The sequence below is a fragment of the Neovison vison genome, chromosome 8 (assembly GCF_020171115.1).
Source record: "Neovison vison isolate M4711 chromosome 8, ASM_NN_V1, whole genome shotgun sequence".
Classification (NCBI taxonomy): domain Eukaryota; kingdom Metazoa; phylum Chordata; class Mammalia; order Carnivora; family Mustelidae; genus Neogale; species Neogale vison.
In genome coordinates this window covers 38,987,498-39,007,302 of record NC_058098.1, presented here as the reverse complement: position 1 = coordinate 39,007,302, position 19,805 = coordinate 38,987,498, and the positions used below count along the sequence as shown (strand labels likewise).

General features: G+C 36.0%; 1 protein-coding gene across 2 annotated transcripts in view; it reads left to right on the top strand.

The window, feature by feature from the left end:
* Positions 1-8,850, top strand: part of ESF1 (ESF1 nucleolar pre-rRNA processing protein homolog) — a 62,483-nt gene extending 53,633 nt beyond the window's left edge. For both annotated transcript variants that reach the window (XM_044263467.1, XM_044263468.1), the window contains exons 12-14: positions 4,125-4,204; positions 7,194-7,340; positions 8,042-8,850. In XM_044263467.1, coding sequence (XP_044119402.1) covers positions 4,125-4,204; positions 7,194-7,340; positions 8,042-8,335 — 521 coding nt within the window. In that variant the 3' untranslated portion in view covers positions 8,336-8,850. The remainder of the gene's footprint in view (positions 1-4,124; positions 4,205-7,193; positions 7,341-8,041) is intronic.
* Positions 8,851-19,805: the final 10,955 nt, after the last annotated feature.

Genomic DNA, 19,805 nt, shown 5'->3' with positions numbered 1-19,805 from the left:
CTTTGTCTTGACAACTTTAGATATTTGATAAACTACCATGAAAATATAACAATATGCTACATATACTTGATTCATTCAGTCAGTATGTTGATTGCTTATATCATACTACTTGTATATATTGATCTACAGTTTAAAAATGCTTTTATATGTATTCTATCCTCTAATCTAAACTTTAGCCCCCCTTATAGGTGCATAAATTGGAGCTCAGAAAACATAGCTGAATTGCACAGGGGTCAGTGGTAGATGGTAGAACCTGAATCTTGATGGACTCCCTTTACTTTTTGTAACCCTCAAAGTATGTAGTAAAGGCCAAAGCCAGAGCCAGGACCCGTGTGTAAAGAAGTTGACATGGGGAATTGCTGGATTTCCAAGCAAAGCCAGAATGCCCAGGTCCAAAAGACAATTAACAGTGTGTGTCTAATTATGAGCATTGGAATTTGCTACAAAAACAGTGAATTGCAAGGGGACTTACCACTCCTGTCTGGTCAGTACTGAGATTGCATTTGACCTCCAGTGAATTCTTATTTGTTTGTTTGTTTTTTGTTTTTTGTTTTTTGTTTTTTTATTTTCCAATTTATTTATTTTCAGAAAAACAGTATTCATTATTTTTTCACCACACCCAGTGCTCCATGCAAGCCGTGCCCTCTATAATACCCACCACCTGGTACCCCAACCTCCCACCCGCCCCCGCCAGTGAATTCTTTTAACTGATATAAGAAGTGCTCAGCGGGGCGCCTGGGTGGCTCAGTAGTTCAGTGGCTGTCTTCCGCTCTGGTCATGATCCTAGGGTCATGGGTTCGAGCTCTGCATGGGGCTCCCTGCTTGGTGGGAAGCCTGCTTTTCCCTCTAGTACTCCCCCCTGCTTGTGTTCCCTCTCTCACTGTGTCTTTCTCTGTCAAATAATAAATAAAATATATATTTTTAAAAAGTGCTCAGCTAAACCCTTTGGAGGAAGTTTTTTTTTAATGAGAATACTTGTTGGACATTACAAGTAATGAAAAATGGAATTTCCTTTACGGATAGATGCAACGCATCTTTTTCCATAGATATATTCTGTTACATTTTTTGCTTAAGGAGTTAGTAGCCTCAGTAAGTATTTTTAAATTTATTTTTTTAGTCCATAACATCTGATTTAGAATTATTCAGTATGTTAGAATCATCCGTATGTACTTCGCAGCAGTCTCAGGACACATGGTTTCTTACTTGCCAGAAGATTTACTGAAAAATAAAGATAACATTTCAGAACAGGGATTTTCATTTTCCTAGTACTCTTCATCTAACTTAGGTCTGATAACTTTCCAAAGGAAAAAAACCAACACTTTTTGTAAAAAAAATTAAGATACAACCTCTTAATATGATCTTGTTAACAGTGCAGAAAAGATCTCTACACGTTATTTGTTATCAGCTAAACAGTTTGGGCCAGCACAGTAAATTCTTTATGAGCAAAGAAATTTTCATCATGTTAAAATTGAATATCATTTTTTAGCCCTGACGATTTTGGAGATTCTTTTTTTTTTTCCTCCTTTGCTACAGTCTTTCTTTCAAGTTTATTTTTATGACTTTTCACCAGGTTGTTATAAAATCCGGAACAGTTCATTGTGGGCTCTTTGATATTATTTCCCACAGCTGTATATGAAGATCTTTATCTCCTTTATGTATTAATCATAAACAGCCTGGGTTTTTTTCCTGCCACAGAACAATCTTCTGCATGTGTCACTTGTCTGTTCACTTCAAAAAGGAGCTCTTGCCTTGAAAACATAGAGCAGAAGTAAACTTAGGATGTAGAGAAGTCAGATCCCAAGAAAGTAGAACCTTGCTGATATTACGTATAAATAGGCACATTTTAAAATAGAGAAAAAATGATAATTGGAAAGTAGATACATCATTTCCTGGAAGATGTTTGAGATAGGAACAATAAAGTCTTTCACTCTAGGAAAAAGGGCTGTCTACAAATATTTCTTTCTGGCAGAGCAGACAAATGCCTTGGTAGCACTGAGGGGTGCACCTAAGCAGCACTTACATGCTGGCATTTTCTCTCAGCTGGGCATGCTGCAGAGCGGTTTCTAAAGCCTCTCTCAACTTTTAGTCTTCGTTTTTTTTGTTACCCTTATTAGCTGCAGTTACTCAACCATTATATGCTATGTGAATTTTCTTACTTTCTCACGATAAAATGTATTTTAAACAGAAAGAGTTGCTACAAAGAGAATGACATTCAATAGTAAAGGAGTGTTGTTTAGTGATTAATAGTAGAGACTCTGAGCTAGACTCCTTGGGTGTGAATCATGTTTTCTTCACTTACTAAACTTGAGAGAATTACTTAATCTCTCTGTGCTTCAGTTTCCTCTTCCACAGAATGAAGATTGTAACAAATAATGGGATCTATCTCATAGCATTATTGTAAGGATTATATTAGTTAATACATGTAAAGTAAGTAGAACAGTACTACTGCCTGATACACAGTAAGTGCTATGTAAGCATTAATCAATATTACCTTGGAGACCATTAGTTTCTCTGTGTTGGAAGAACAGAGCACAGCCTAGCCAAAGAGGACAGCATTCAGTAGAGAAGATTAGCATTGTGCAATAATATTCTAGAGTAACAGAACATGTCTCTGTAGATTCTGAAACTTTTTACTCATTAAACTAGTCTTTCATACTTCAGTACCCTGGTACCAATTCCCTTTGCACCCCTCCCACTCCAAGAGACACCAAAAAAAAGAAGAAAAAATAAGGCATCAGCATGAGCACTGAGGAGCCCAGGACATCTTATTTATGTGTAGTAATAGCAGGCACTTTATAGCATTATGTGTCAGGCATTAACTGAGCTCTTCACATTTACCAATTTATTTAGTACTCGCAATAACCTTGTGAGGTAGGTGCTGCTATTAGAATCCCCATTTTACAGATAAGGGCTTAGGTCCAAACTGCCAGAGCATAAGAGCTTATGCCAGAGCATAAGCATAGAATTTAAACCCAGGCCAGCTGTTCCAGGTTCACATGCCCTTAGCTCCTGCACGTGACTATCTCATTCAGGATGAGAACATCTCCTCTAACATCTTGTCTCCAGAAGTCCCTGAGTCCCTGGAAATATAAGCGGTGTTACTAGTCAGGAGCCACTTTTACCATAAGTAGTTGTATTTAATAGTGGGGCGCCTGGGTGGCTCAGTGGGTTGGGCCGCTGCCTTCGGCTCGGGTCGTGCTCTCAGGGTCCTGGGATCGAGTCCCGCATCGGGCTCTCTGCTCAGCGGGGAGCCTGCTTCTCTCTCTCTGCCTGCCTCTCCGTCTACTTGTGATTTCTCTCTGTCAAATAAATAGATAAAATCTTTAAAAAAATAATAATAATAATAATAGGCATAGAAAGTTAACTGAAGATCAGTTTTGTCTTTAGAGAAGGAAAAATTGTTTGTTATACTTTTACTATGAAATTCTTATTGTAAAGAATTTTTCATTTTCCAGATGAATTTTTTAAATGCAGAATTTTAAGTGTTTATATATTCAAATCACTTTTTTGTGTGTGTGTGATTTCTTCTATTATTCTTATGCTAAGAAAATATTTCTTCTATATAAGATCAGGTAACTGGTCTTCTGGAATTTTCATAGGTTTTGGGTTTTTTTTTCTTAGTGTTTAACTCTTTAGTCCATTTGCATTTTATTTTCCTGTACATTATGAGGCAAGGCTATAACTTGATTTTTTTTCCCCAGAGTAAAGCAGATTTCCCAGCACCAGTTACTGAATAATCCCTTCTTTTTTCCAGTAATATAGAATAGTGCATTTTATTACACACTAAGCCATACTGTTCTATTATATGAATGGATGTTGAATTTTACTCAGGGCATATTCTGTATCTATTCAAATGATCTCATGGTTTTTCTTTTTTAATTAATAATGTAATTATACATTACTTCCAGAAGAAATTTCTTTCTTTATAAGTCACCCCATCCAGATGTACTTGTTTCATTCATTTCCATAGTTATCTCCAATGACTTTTTTTACTTTCTTTAGTTTCTGTATGCTTATTGATAAGATTGTTCCTAGATATCTTGCATTTTTGTTCCTAGTATAAATAGAATGTCACAGATAGTCTTGTAATTTTTTCACCCTTCTGTGTTGGTTTGTTGTGCCAGGTATAAAAGAAAAGAAAAAATCAACGAAATCTACAAAAGGTGGCTCATCAGTGGAAGATGCTGAAATAGAAAGACAAAAGGTAAAACATGATCATTGCTATATTCCTAGTGGATAATTGATATGTACAATTTAAATGAAGTGGTCTACATGAGTTTCTAGTGTCCCTAATAAATAATTGATTTTAGCAATGAAATTTATAAATAAATTATAAAACACAAAAGTATACATTTTAGCAATGTAGGGTTTTTTTTAAAAGATTAATTTGAGAGAGAGAGAGAGAGAGTGTGTGTGTGTGTGTGTGTGTGTGTGTGTGTGTGGAGGGGAGGGGCAGAGGGAGAGAATCTCAAGGAGACTCTGAGCCTGATGTGGGGCTCAATGATTGAGCCTGACTGAGTGATTGAGCCTGATGTGGGGCTCAATCTCACAACCTGAGATCATGACCTGTACTGGAATTGAGTTGAATGCATAACCAGCTGAGCCACTTAGGTGCTTCTAGCAGTGTAGTTTTTACCAATCATTTTTCCAGCCAATACAAAGTTGAAATTTTATCTCAAACCTAAGTCATGTCCCTTTTTGATTTAGAGGAAAATAATGTCATTATTAAAAATTCTTACTATAGCTAAGACAAAAAAATGGAACTATTAAAACCTTGAAATAATATTGCCATAAGTTTAATTCTTTTGACTTTTTAAATTTAAATTCAATTAATAGTTTATTACTAGTTTCAGAGGTAAAGTTTAGTGATTCATCATTTGCGTATAACACTCAGTGCTCCTTACATCACATGCCCTTTTTAATGCCTGTCACCCAGTTACCTCCCACCCACCTTCCCTCCAGCAACCCTGTTTGTTTCCTGGAGTTAAGAGTCTCTTATGGTTTGTCTCCCTCTCTGATTTCATCTTATTTTATTTTTTCCTCCTTCCCCTATGATCCTCTGTTTTGTTTCTTAAATTCCACATGTGACTGAAACCTTATGGTAATTGTCTTTCTCTGATTGATTTATTTCATTTAGCATAATACCTTCTAGTTCCAACCACTTTGTTGCAAATGGTAAGGTTTCTTTTGTTATTGTTGTTGGCTGAGTAGTATTCCATGTGTATATATCCACCACATCTTCTTTATCCATTTGTCTGTCAGTGGACATCTGGGCTGTTTTCATATTTTGGCTATTGTGGATATGGCTGCTATAAACATTGGGGTGCAGGTGCCCTTTCCAGTCACTATGTTTGTGTACTTTGGCTAAATACCTAGTAGTACAACTGCTGGGTCATAGGGTAGCTGTATTTTTAACTTTTGGGGGGACCTCCATACTGTTTTCCAGAGTGGCTGTACAAGCTTCCATTCCCACTAGCAGTGTAAGAGGGTTCCCCTTTCTCCACAGCCTCTCTAACATCTGTTATTTCCTGACTTGTTAATTTTAGCCATTCTAACTAGTATGAGGTGATACCTCGTTGTGGTTTTGATTTGTGTTTCCCTGATGTCAAGTGATGTTGAGCTTGGGTTTTCATCAAGAGAAAAAGCTTTTGCACAGCAAAGGAAACAGTCGACAAAACCAAAAGACAACCTTCTGAATGGTAGAAGATACTTACAAATGTCTTATCAGATAAAAGGCTAGTATCCGAAATCTTTGAAGAACTTAGCAAACTCAACACCCAAAAAACAAATATCTAATCAAAAAATGGGCAGAAGATACAAACAGACATTTCTCCAAAGAAGACATACAAATGGCCAACAGACACATGAAAATACTGCCTTAAGTTTTAATTCCATCTGAATCTCTCCTATAATTCAGAATTTGTTTTTGTATTGTCAGTGCTAATTTCTGTCATTACTGCAAACAACATAAATATAATGTACAAAATTGAAATCTTCCTTAGAAACGCAGTGACCTTTATGCTTTGCAAACTCTACAAAGATCCATGGCACAGGTTAATAGTATTTTTGCTGAGGCAGGAATTAGAGTCAACAATGACCCTATGACTGACGTTCCTGTCACTGTCTGGGAGTGAGCCTAACAGGTCACCTAAACTCTGCATGATAATGCATCTTTTCTATCCTCCATTTATTGCACACAGTAATGTTCATAGAGTAAAGCAGTGCAAAGAAAAGAAAATCCCTCTTTTGTGGAAAATGGCTCTAAAAAGAAAGCCAACTGCAGGTGCCAGTGATGTAAGTGAAAGAAAATTAAAGCAGTCTAGAGTTGCATGGGTGGCTCAGTTGGTTAAGCATCTGCCTGCAACTCAGGTCATAATCCCAAGATTCTGGGATCAAATTCCGCATTGGGCTCCCTGCTGGGGGGGGAAGGGGGGCGCAGATGGGCGGGGAGCCTGCTGCTCCCACTGCATGTGCGTGCTCTCTTTCTCTCTCTCTGAAAAATAAATAAATCTTTTTAAAAAAGTAATCTGAAGTGGTAGTATAGAAAGATTCATATACAAAGTATAGAAAGTTTGGCAGTATACTCTGTATTTTCTCTAGTACACGTGGTTTATTTGGTTTCTAAAGTTTCATGTTTAATCCCATGTTTGGAAGAAAATTCCACTGTTTACTGGAAACAAACATATTTCAGAAGCAAATATTAAGATCCTGCATTCATAGAAATGTATCAGTTTTGAAAAGTAAAGGCAAAAAAAAAGCAAAAGAAAAAAGAAATTCCTTGCTATTAAAACTCATGTTTGGAAAATGTAGCCTGTTTCACAAAATACTGCATGTTTGCTGATTTAGTGTCATTGCATGAAAAGACCAAAGTGAAAATGAGAAATTTTTATTTGGGGATCTGACTGAGCCACCCAGGCACCCCTGTGGTCTAGTTTTTAAATACAAACTTTCACACCTCTCCTACTCTTGGTGTGATGTTGTTTCTAAAAATTTTATCTTATTGCTCTACAAAGATCTCGGAGTTTCTTTTTGAGTTTTGGTAATCCAAAATCGGTTATGGATGGCAGATGTTATCCCAGAGCATTAGTGACTGGGATCTCCTTTCCTAGAGGGCATATCTGCGCCCCATACTTCTCCCTGGGGAAAAAAAAAACCACTATTGTATATTTGATCTTTTCTTTTTCTCTCCACAGGCTGAAATGGCTTTGCTCATGATGGATGAGGAGGAAGAGAGTAAGAAACACTTCAATTACAATAAGATTGTAGAGCACCAGAATCTGAGCAAGAAGAAGAAAAAACAGCTTATGAAGAAGAATGAATTATTAGAGGATGACTTTGAGGTAACCAGGGACACCTCTTAAAGCTGGTGTTGAATTTAAAGTCAGCTCTGGAGAGGAGTATTTAGCACAAAGTTAGCCTGAAATGTCTTAGGAAAGGCCCATAGTGGAGCCAAAGCTGCTAAATTTTAGTCCAGAAGAGCTGCTTTATCCAGGATCAAATTACTGTTTAGTTGAACAGGAGGTGAAGTATTGGCTTGTCTTTTGATTGCGCCAAAGTTAGGGCTTTGCTTTTTTTTTCCCCCCTAATACTTAGCTTTTAATGCTAGAATCACATGCAGTGTGTCGCTCATGATAGGAAAGATGTGCATACTCAAGCTTGACTGAGAGCAGGTTTATGTCACACCATGTCACACACTCACTGTGGACAGTGACCACTGCAGTAGGCCATGCTGTTTTTATTGCTCCATCTCTTTGTTTCCATCACTCCCTCTCTTCCCTCTTTTTCCTGGCCATTCACTCCTATGTATGAGTTTGAGCCTGTACAAAAAATCTACAAATAGCTGTCAGCAACTAGTTAATGACTTCCAAGACAGGCCTTAAAACCGCATTGAAGATCTGTGGGAAAACAATTTTCTAATGAATCAATACAAAACACTCATATTTATATTTTATATAATCGACAACTCACTTTCAAAATTGGCCCCATTTCTGGGCCTTTTGATTTACTAATTTAATTATTTGTTTTCCTTTTGGATTTGCAGGTAAATGTTAAGGATGCACGGTTTCAGGCAATGTATACCTCCCACTTGTTCAATTTGGATCCTTCAGATCCTAATTTCAAGAAAACAAAAGCTATGGAAAAAATCCTTGAGGAGAAAGCCCGGCAGAGAGAACAAAAAGAACAAGAACTTACTCAGACAATAAAGAAAAAAGAGAGTGAAATTCAAAAGGAATCACAGAAGAAATCCATTGATCCTGCCTTGTCAATGTTGATTAAATCTGTAAAAAATAAAACAGAGCAGTTTCAAGCAAGAAAAAAACAAAAAATCAAATAGCTATATGTTGTTTCTTTTTGGATTGAGAATGTATTCTTTTAAAGTATAGTGAAGTGATAGAGGGATTATTTATTGGGAACAAAGCTATCTTTCAAGAATATGAATAAAATCTTACTTTGACCATTGTACAATTTCACCTTTATAATAGTTTGACCTAATTATGGATGATATACAAATTTGCTCTGTATATTTCTACAGGTTAATAATAATTTAACTTAATTAAAATACAGAATTTATAAAATTTTTGTATTTTATGAAATTCAGTCTTTCTAGTAGAAACTTACTCTAGCCTGATTTTTTAAAAGATTGTTTACAATTCTGTGTAAAGAACAGTGCCCAGTTTTTAAGTCTGAATAAGTTATAATTTGGAAAAATATATATGCTATACATTAATTTCTCTGGAAACAGGAGGCAGATTTAGGTATCTGTGTAAATAATTTATTTTTCTAGCCAAATTGGATAGAAGCCTGTAGCTTTCTTTATTGTTTGTTTATGTTTATTATAGTTTATGAAATTAATTTGTAAATAAAAGTGTAAAATATTTTTATTATTTTGTGTAGGACTGATTTATTTCATTTTATGCACCTTAAATAAACTACTCTCTGAAAAAATACCTGAAAACTTGACAAAGAGAACAATTCTATGAAGAGGCAGTTCCAGGTTTGCATTGCTCATAATTGTATTTGAAATGTTCGTGAGCCTCTGCAATGATTTTTCTATTTGTAGTAACAGAAAATTCTTCTGTCTGCCCTTCAGATTTTTGGAATGCTTAGAAGGGTGGATATGCTGCTATAGAGTTTAAGGAATTTTAATTCCTTTAAAATTAAAGCACATCTTTAAGGCCTTAATACTCCTGGATCTCATCTGGTCTAGGTTTTATAAACTACTAACCATTTAGAGAGGAGAATTAGGTGTGCTATATAAACAAATGAAAATAAAAACCAAAATGGTCACTTGGAACAAATGATAAATATGGTAGATTCTGAAAGGCAATAGGAGTTTAGCCAGGTTTGTGGTTAATAGTAAACTTGATATTTTTGGTATAAAAATTTAAGCCTACTAATGTAATATGTGTTTTTAAGAATAAAAGGATGTAAAACTCAAAGGGATATGAAGATAATAAGGGTGTATTAACAGTCTCTGAAAGCAGAAAAACAACATTTAAATTGCCCAATTTAACAGAAAAATGCAGGAAATTGTGGTTTTGTTTTGTTTTTTTCATAAAGCACTGGTATTGTTTCAGCCAAATAGAGCAGTGTTCTTATTGATCTATCCGTAAAATTCCCAGTATTTATCTGCTCAACATTGAGAAGACCATGAATCTTAATATGTTTACGAGTACAATATATAAACAGTTTTACAATTATTTGTATTTCATTTATGCAGGGAAAAATACTTTTTTTCCTTTAAACTCTTTAATCATAACATAGGAATTACTGAAGAGTTTGATTTTAAGATTCCTGTGAAACTTAGCCCTTTGGGTTTTGATTGGTTTGGTTTGGGTTGTTTTTTTGTTTGTTTGTTTGGGGTTTTTTTTGTTTTTTGAGTTCTATGTTTTTAAGTCACTGGTTTTAATTATAAATCTCATTTTGTTAGTCAAGCATATAATTGCTTATAACAAATAAATTGACCTTGTTAAGTAATGTATAGCCCCGGCTTCTTTTCTCAAAGAGTTGATATTTTTTAGGTAGGAAAAAACAAAAAAAGCATTATCAGGTGCAGCATTAATTAAAGATTCCACATGAAGAATGTGAAGATCTCAATAAATAATTGCGGATAGTAAAACTCAGGATAAAAAGTGGCCACTGTCAAAATTCAGCAAGCAATGTGAAGATAGTTTGGGTGACCCATAAGTTCCCATTTATTTGATTTTTTCTTGTTGGTATCCTTGATACCGAAACCAAAGACAGTACAAATAAAACTAGAGACTGACATTGTTAGTATATAGAAATGTGCTTCCTTCTGGAGTTTTTCTCATAAATTTAGGTGTAAAAATCTTCAAAATAGGGGCACCTGGGTGGCTCAGTGGGTTAAAGCCTCTGCCTTAGACTTGGGTTGTGGTCCCATGGTCTTGGGATCGAGCCCCATATCGGGCTCTCTGCTCATCAGGAAGCCTGCTTCCTTTCTCTCTTTCTGCCTGTCTGCCTACTTGTGATCTCTGTCAAATAAATAAATAAAATCTTGGGGGAAAAAAAACTTGAAAAAAATCTTCAAAATAGGCAAATTGAAGCCAACATTATAAGAAGAAATATACATAACCAAAGGGATTTAATTTCAAGTATACAAACCTGTTCATTGAAAATCAACATAATCCACTATATTCAGAGACTAAAGAAGAAAAATTAAATGATCGTATCAATTGATGAGATAAAATATCTGACAAAATCTAACATCGATTCATGATCAGTAATAGATCTGGAATAGAGAGAAACTAACTTGATAAAGAGCATTTACCAAAAAAAACCCTTAAATTAACATAATAGGGAAAGGCTGAATGCTTTCTTTCCTCCTGAGATTGAGAACAAAGCAAGGCTGTTTTGTTTTAACCCTGTCATTTAGAAGTTTTCTGTATTCTGATGCTTTGACCAGTGGAGTCTTGCTGACCCTAGGGGAGCTGCCCTCACAGGGCTAGCCAATTCTTGGAGATAGTAAATAACTTGGAGGCAAGCAAGGAAGACAAATACATGAAGAAACTAGAAGATTCAACACAGTAAAGATGTCAATTTTTCTCCAAATTGATGTGTAGATTAATGTAATTTCTTTTCCCTTTTCCTGAAGTACAGTTGACACATAACATTAGTTTCAGGTGTGCAACATAGCGATTTGACAAGTTTATATGTCATGCTGTGCTCACCACAAGCACAGCTACCATCTGTCACCATGCAACACTATTAGATACATTGACTGTATTCCCTATGCTGTGCCTTTTAATCCTGCAATTTTTTCATTCCATAACTGGAATCCTGTGTTTACCACTCCCCTTCACCCATTTTGCCTATCCACTGCCCCCACGTCCCCTCTAGTATCCATCAGTTTGTTCTCTCAGAATTTATGGATTTGTTTCTGCATTTTGCTTGTATTTTTATTAATTTGTTTTGTTTTTTAGATTCCACATATAAGTGAAATCATATGTATTTGTCTTTTTCTGTCTGACTTATCTCAGCATAATACCCTCTAGGTCTATCAGTGTTGTTACAAATGGCAAGATCTCATCCTTTTTATGACTGAGTAACATTCCTGTGTGTGTGTGTGTGTGTGTGTGTGCATCTTTATGCATTCTATCAGTGGTCTCTTGGTTGCTTCCACATCTTGGCTATTATAAATAATCTTGCAGTAAACATAAGGATGCATATTTCTTTCAAATCAGTGTTTTATGGAATTACTGGATCACATGGTATTTCTATTTTTAATTTTTTTAGGAACCTCCATACTGTTCTTCACAGTGGCTGAACCAATTTACATTCCCACCAACAGTGTGTGATTCTTTTCATACACATCTTCCCCATTTGTTATCTCTTGTCTTTTTAAAAGGTTTTAATTATTTATTTGACAGAAATAGCACAAGCAGGGGGAGCAGCTGAGGGAGAAGGAGAAGCTGGCTGCCTGCTGAGCAGGGAGCCCAATGCAGGGCTCAATTGTAGGATCTTGAGATCATGTCCTCTGCCAAAGGCAGATGCTTAACTGACTACGCCACCCAGGCACCCCCAATTTCTTTTTGACTACTATAGTCATTCTGACAGGTGTAAGGTAGTATCTCATTGTGGTTTGACTTGCATTTCCCTGATGATGAGTGATGTTGAGCATCTTTTCATGTGTTTGCCGTTTGTGTATCTTTAGAAAAATGTTAGGTCCTCTGCCCATTTTTTTTCCTTTTTCTGGTTTTTATTTAAATTAAATAAATTAAATTAAATTAAATAATTTATTTAAATTATTTCTGGTATTTATTTAAATGTATATAGTTAATATACAGTGTAACATTAGTTCAAGTGTAGAATTTAGTGATTCATCACTTACATACAACACCTACTGCTCATCACAAATGCCATCCTTCAAACACATCACCCATTTTACCCATTCCCCCCTCTCCTCCAGCAACCCTCAATTTGTTCTCTGTAATTATGAATCTGTCTTATGGTTTGCCTCTCTTTTTTCCTTCCCCTGTGGTTCACTTGTTTTGTTTCCTAAATTCCACATATGAGTGAAATCATACGGTATTTGTCTTTCTCTGACTGACTGACTTTGCTTAGCATAACGCTCTATAGATCCATCCATGCCATTGCAAATGGCAAGATTTCATTTTATTTTATGGCTTAGTAATAGTCCAGTGTGTGTGTGTGTGTGTGTGTGTGTGCCACATCTTCTTTATCCATTCATCAGTCAATGGGAATTTGGGCTCTTTCCATAATTTGGCTTGTTGATAATGCTGCTATAAACATCGAGGTACATGTATCACTTCAGATCAGTATTTTTGTATCCTTTGGGTAAATACCTAGCAGTGCAATTGCTGGGTCATAAGGTAGCTCTATTTTTAACTTTTTGAGGAACCTCAATGCAACCGGTTTGCATTCCCACCAACTGTGTAGGAGGATTCCCATTTCTCTACATCCTCACCAACATGTGTTTTTTTTCCCTATGTTGTTAATTTTAGACATTCTGACAGGTGTGAGGTGGTATCTCATTGTGGTTTTGGTTTGTATTTCCCTGATGCTGAGTGGAGATCTTTCAGAAGATCTTTCTGATGTGGAGCATCTTTCAGGTTTTTGTTAGCCATCTGTATGTCTTCTTTGGAAAAATGTCTATCCGTGTCTTCTGCCCATTTCTTAATTGGATTATTTGTTTTTTGGATGTTGAGTGTGGTAAGTTCTTCATAGATTTTAGATACTAGCCCTTTATCCTATATGTCATTTGCAAATTTCCTCTCGCATTCCATAGGTTGTCTCTTAGTTTTGACTGTTTCCTTCACTGTGTAGAAGCTTTTTATCTTCTTGAGGTCCCAATAGTTCATTTTTGCTTTTGTTTTGCTTGCCTCCAGAGATATGTCTAATAATGTTGCTATGACCAAGGTCAAACAGATTGCTGCCCATGTTCTCCTCTAGGATTTTGTTGGTTTCCTGTCTCACATTTAAGTCTTCCATCAATTTTGAATTTATATTGGTATATGCTATAAGTAAGTGGTCCAGTTTCATTCTTCTGCATGATGCTGTCCAGTTTTCTTAACACTGTTGAAGAGACTGTTTTTTCCATTGGATATTCTTTCCTGCTTTATCAAAGATTATTTGACATTTAACGGTGGGTCCATTTCTGAGTTTCACTTTCTGTTCCATTGATCTATGTGTTTGTTTTTGTACTTGTATTATATTGTCTTGATCACTACAGCTTTGTAATATAACTTTAAGTCCAAAATTGTGATGCCTTCAGCTTTGCTTTGCTTTTTCAACATGACTTTGGCTATTCAGGGTCTTTTGCAGTTCCATACAAGTTTTAGTATTGTTTGTTCTAGCTCTATGAAAAGTGCTGGAGTATTCTGATAAGAGATTACATTAAATGTGTAGATTGCTTTGGGTAGTATAGACATTTTAACAATATTTCTACTTCCAATCCATAAGCATGGAGGGTTCTTCCATTTCTTTGTGTCTCCCTCTATTTCTTTCCTGAGTATTGTGTTGGTCTTCTAGGGGATGGGCCCACTGTGCTAGGTCTCAGGCATATTTGCCCAAGAAAAGCAGCACCTGCAGAGCACAGGGGGTGGGATTTGGTGTAAACAGTTTAGGCCAGTGCTGGTACTGTGCTGTTTACCAAAGTTAGTTTATGCTAAGGGGCAGGGCAGGGAAATGGTACCAACCTGATCCTTTGTCCCTGGAGAAGGGACTCCGTGCCTGCTGCTCTCACGGAAGCACTCTTAGGGGAGCAAACATTTTCCCCTCCTGGATCACAGGCTTTTTTCAGATTGCTGATTTTACACTGTCTGTTTCTAGGTCGCTTGCCCACCTGCGGCAACACAGAGGACCCTAGCCTCTACCCCAGCCAGGCTGCTGGCTTTCAGGATTCCAAACTGCAGGGACCTTGGTATGTCAGGGACTTGCACTGGTCCCCCCGGGAAAGGGTGTCACTGTGTCAGGACCTATACGCGTTTGACCCAGAAGGGCCCTCACGGCAGAGCACAGGGGCATGGGGTTTGAAGCAAGCAGGTGAAACAGCCAGTGTCCCTGTTCGCTGCCCTCAGCAGGTGTCTCTGCACCTGTGCTGAGGGGTATGGGAGGGAAATGCCCCCAGGGTTTGTCCTCAGAGAGGCAATGCCACCTCTCACAGATGCGCTCCAGAAAGAACAAACACTCCCTCCCTGTGCCACTGAGGCGATCTTCAGGTGGCAGTGTGCCTTCCTCTACTCCAGGAGTAAAGGCAGCACTCTCGGGCCTCTAGCTCATCCAAGCCTGGTGACCGCTGAACCTCCAGTCTGTGACCCCACTGGCTGCAAAAACTCATGGTATTCAGCCCATCTCATTTTCTCAGCCAGTGACTTGGGGGAAATGTTCTTGTGTTTGTCCCCGTGCATGCCATTCTCTTGTCTTTCTCCGCGACCAAGGTTTCCTCCCCACAGCATCTGCCATCCATTTCTTCCCCAAACCACATCTCCAAACTTCCTACTTTCCTTGAAGTGTCCTCTTCTCTCCCTCTACTTGCACAGCTTGTTCTATCAATCCTTAGGTCAACTTCTTAAGTATCTGAAATTATTTGATAGTTACCTAGCTGTGTTTGAGGGCTGAGGCAAGATTGGGGTCCTATGCCACCATCTTAGCTCCCCCTCCCTCTATCTATTTTTAATCCAATTATTGGAGTTTTTTTGGTGCCGAGTTGCATAAAGTTCTTTATATATTTTGATATTAGTCCCTTGTCAGATACATCTGACATACAGATACATTATGAATATCATCTCTCATTCAGTAGGTTAGCTTTTTGTTTTGTTGATGATTTCCTTCACTGTGCAACATAATGCAATTATATGACATATATTATATTTGTAATTATATTATATTATATAACTATATTATATTATATTTCTAACAAAATCCCAGAAATGTTATAAAATGTTATAAATATATATGTTATAAAATATATAATATATATTTATAAATAAATATATATATTATAAAATATATATGTACATATAATACATATAATATAAAAATAGAAAAATATACAAAAATACATATAATATTTGTATATTTGTATATACATATTTGTATATTTGTATATAATATACAAATATAATATACAAAAATACAAAAAATACAAATATACAAATATATACAAAATATACAAATATACATATATACAAATATACATATATAATATACAAATAAATGTATTATATTATATGTACATTTGTACATATAATACATCTGTACATATAATATACAAATATATATTATATTATATATTATATATAAATATATATTTTTATAACATATATATTTATAACATTTTATAACATTTCTGGGATTTTGTTAGAAATTGCATATAATATATATGTTATATATTATAATATATTATATATAGAATGAGAACACAGAAATAGATCAACACAGATATCCCCAGCTGTTTTTTGACGTAGGTATAAAAGCAATTCAGTGGAGGAAATATAACCGGGGAAAAAAAATTGATATATCAGCAAACAAAACAAAACAAAATCTTTACTCTGTGAAAAATGTTCTTACAAGGATGGAAAGATAAGCTACAAACTGAAGGAAGATATCAGTCAACCACATATCCAAAAGAGGACTAATATCTAAAATATATAAATAATTCTGAAAACTCTGCAGTTAAAAAATCTCATTAGAAAATAGGCAAAAGACATGAGCAGACATATCACAGGAGAGAGCATACAGATGGCAAGCAAGCTTGAGAAAAGATGTTCAAGTTAATTGGCTGTTAAGGGAATACAAATTAAACCACAATGAGATAGCACTACATACATATCAGAATGTGTAAAATAAAAAATTGTGACACCAAATGCTGGCCAAGAATGCAAAGAGATCATTAAGTAGGTCAGATCAGTAGAAAAATTGTGCATGCTCCCCAAAGAACTTTATGTGACTATGAATGAAACTAAAGGTTGTTCCCCACTATCTGTTCTCTCCATCTTCCATAATAACAGAACCCTTTGGTTTGGCATAAAGCTTTGCATAATAAAACCGTTTAACTCATCCTCCTTTGCAGCTAGTATGGAAGCAAATAAGAGCATGTAGGGACATTCCTTTGAAATCATCAGACTAGTAAATTTTGCCTCTTGCCTTCCTTCTCTCTACTACTTGGAATGCAGATGTAACCGCTAAAGTTCTAGGAGATATCTTGGATCCACAGGACAAAATCCCCACTCCAGATATTGTAGCATTGTAGGGTAACAAATGGTAACTACACTTGAGGTGCGCATAACAAATCAAATCACTATGTTATATACCTGAAACTAATGTTACATTATGTGTCAAATACACTTCAATTAAAAAAAAAAAAAAAGCCACCTTCCATTATCCAGAGATAATGTATGGTAAACTGGAAAGAGCCAGGATCTCGGAGGACTTCATGGAGCACAACCACCATATCATCCATGGGCTGTCTTTTTTCAAGACAGAAAGTATAATATTTCCTTGTTTAAGCCACTGTTTTCTTCAGTCTCTGTTACTTCCACTCTACCAGTATCCTAACTAATACAAAGATAAATATAGTGGCATTGGGCCATAGTCTTTTTTTTTTTTTTTTTTTAAGATTTTATTTATTTATTTGTCAAAGAGAGAGAGAGAGGTGCTGAGCAGGGGGAGCAGCAGTCAGAGGGAAAAGCAGGCTCCCCACTGAGCAAGGAGCCGAATGCAGGACTCAATCCCAGGACTCTGGGATCATGACCTGAGCCAAAGGCTGAGGCTTAACAAATTAAGCCACCCAGGCATCCCTGGGCCACAGTCTTTATGAACTATTTTGCCCTAGTTTGAGACTGTTGTACATTATTTCTCCATATTCTTTAGAAAAAAAAAAAAAACACCTCTTAGCGGTACATTATGGTCAAAATGCTTGCAACTTGAAGTTGCTGAATCTTTCTCAATCGAGTAAGCTTCCTGGATTTCTAGTAATGACATGAGTCAGGAGAAATGAGACAAACCCCCTGTGAAGGCAACTGGGACCCTTTGTTCTACAAGGCCCACTGACATTAGAGTTACAAACTCTATATTCAGGTTCACTTTTGGGTTCACATTGTTCATATCACTTCCTTGAAAAGTTTATGAAGGAGCAGTTGCCAATAGCAAGTCAGAACAGGCCCATGGGAAAATGATAAAGTGTGAATGAGAGTCTGCTCAGCCTTAAATATGGTTGCCCAACTTTTGCCAAAACATGGGGGTGAAAACTCCATGCTATATGACAGTGCCAAAGCAAATAGACTAACAAATTATAATGTGTTAGGGAAGGTTGTGAGAAACGCTAGCTTTGGGGTTATGAGCTGTTTGCATGAATTTTTTATTTAATTCAAATCGAGTCATTATCTTTTATCACCATACATGCTTTTGTCTTGGGTAGCCTCTTGTGAGTTTTTTTAACCAGTTTTACTAAAATCTAAAATTAATTGGTAGTGTCTTTTGTCTTAGACCAGTAAGACGTAATAAACTGATATATTTTGAGTAGTTCAACAGATGAGCAAGGCAGGGAATGGCCAATAAAGCACATCAACATTTTTAAAATTTGGGGAGGGGGAATTGTTTAACTAAACTAAGAATTAGGAAAGACCTCTAAGTTAGAAGTGGAACAACTCTAAAAGAAGGAGTTTAATCTATAAACAGTAGTTCATTATTTGACTAAAGAAAAACTCTGAAAACAATTATTTGAGTATATATGTTCCTCCATTTGGGTCCATTATGTGGACTTGTTCTAGGACAATCTTGGGATTCTTTTGGAGAGCTCAAGCAATATCAGAAACCCTCCAGGAATTGTTGTGTTCCTTCATATTTCTTTGCATTCTAGTGAACCTCCATTCTCCTATCCATTGCCTTAGGGATGTTGCTTGTAACATAAACCAATTCAAAATAGCTTAAGCAACAATTTCAAACGACTGAGGGTGGATATTTATTATAAGGACCCCTGGGATCTCATAGTACAGAATCCAAAGGTAAGAAGTAACCACTTCTCAGGAAAATACTGGGAGCAATGAACTACAAAGTCCTGAGAAACCTACTCTGCCCATCTCTGTTTTCTTCTACTCATTTTATTTTAGTCATATTGTTCCCAACAAGTCTCTCTCTTTAGCTCACTAGGAAATGGAATAAGACGACCACATCAGAGTTTCCATGTTTTAAGTTAGAGGCCTATTTTTTATATTATTGAAAAAAGTTTTCCCCTTATGTTTTAGATTCAGAATATGAATTTCAAATTTTTCATCCTAACACCATTAAAATAAAGATAAATTAAATATTTATGTGATTGCTCTCTGGAAAATGGTATGGAGGTTCCTCAAAGAGTTGAAAATAAGAGTTACCCTATGAGCCAACAATCGCACTACTGGGTATTTACCCTAAAGATACAAATGTAGTGATCCAAAGGGGCATGTGTACTCCAATGTTTATAGCAGCAATGTCCACAATAGCCAAACTATGGAAAGACCCCAGATATCCACTGACAAATGAATGGATAAGGAAGATGTGATATATATACACAATAGAACACTACTCGGCTGTCAAAAAAAAGAGAAGTCTTGCTGTTTGCAATGACATGGCTAGAACTAGAGGGTATTGTGCTAAGCAAAATAAATCAATCAGAGACAGACAGTTATCATATGATCTCACTGACATGTGGATTTTAAGAAACAAAACAGAGGATCATAGGGGAAGAGAGGAAAAAATAAAACAAGACAAAATCAGAGAGGGAGAGAAACCATAAGAGACTAATTACAGGAAACAAACTGAAGGTTGCTGGAGAGAAGGGGGTGAGGAGATTGGGTAATTGGGTGATGGACATTAGGAGTGCACATGATGTAATGAGCACAGGTATTATATAAGGTTGATGAATCACTGACCTCTACCTCTGAAACCAGTAATACATTACATATTAATCAGTTGAATTTAAATAAATAAATAAAAGCACTTACATAATTGCACATTAAAAACATCTTAGTATATTTACTTTTGGATATTATATGCCAACAAATACAGTTTAAAAAAACAATCTTTATACTATTATTTTATGATTTGCATAATAATATAAAACATGTTCAATAATTAAATAACAAAGGATCCTTAATGTCTACAAAGAGAGAAATAAAAAACTGATAGTGTATTAATATAGGCAACAGAAGAAATTTATCTCTTCTAAGTGGTCAAGACTTTCATGTTCAAAATCTGGGAAAATGTACTCACTTGGAAACTTATTTAACCTCTGTCTTGATGGCAAGCAACTAGGTTTCTAATGGATAGTTAACATTCTTTTTTTAAAA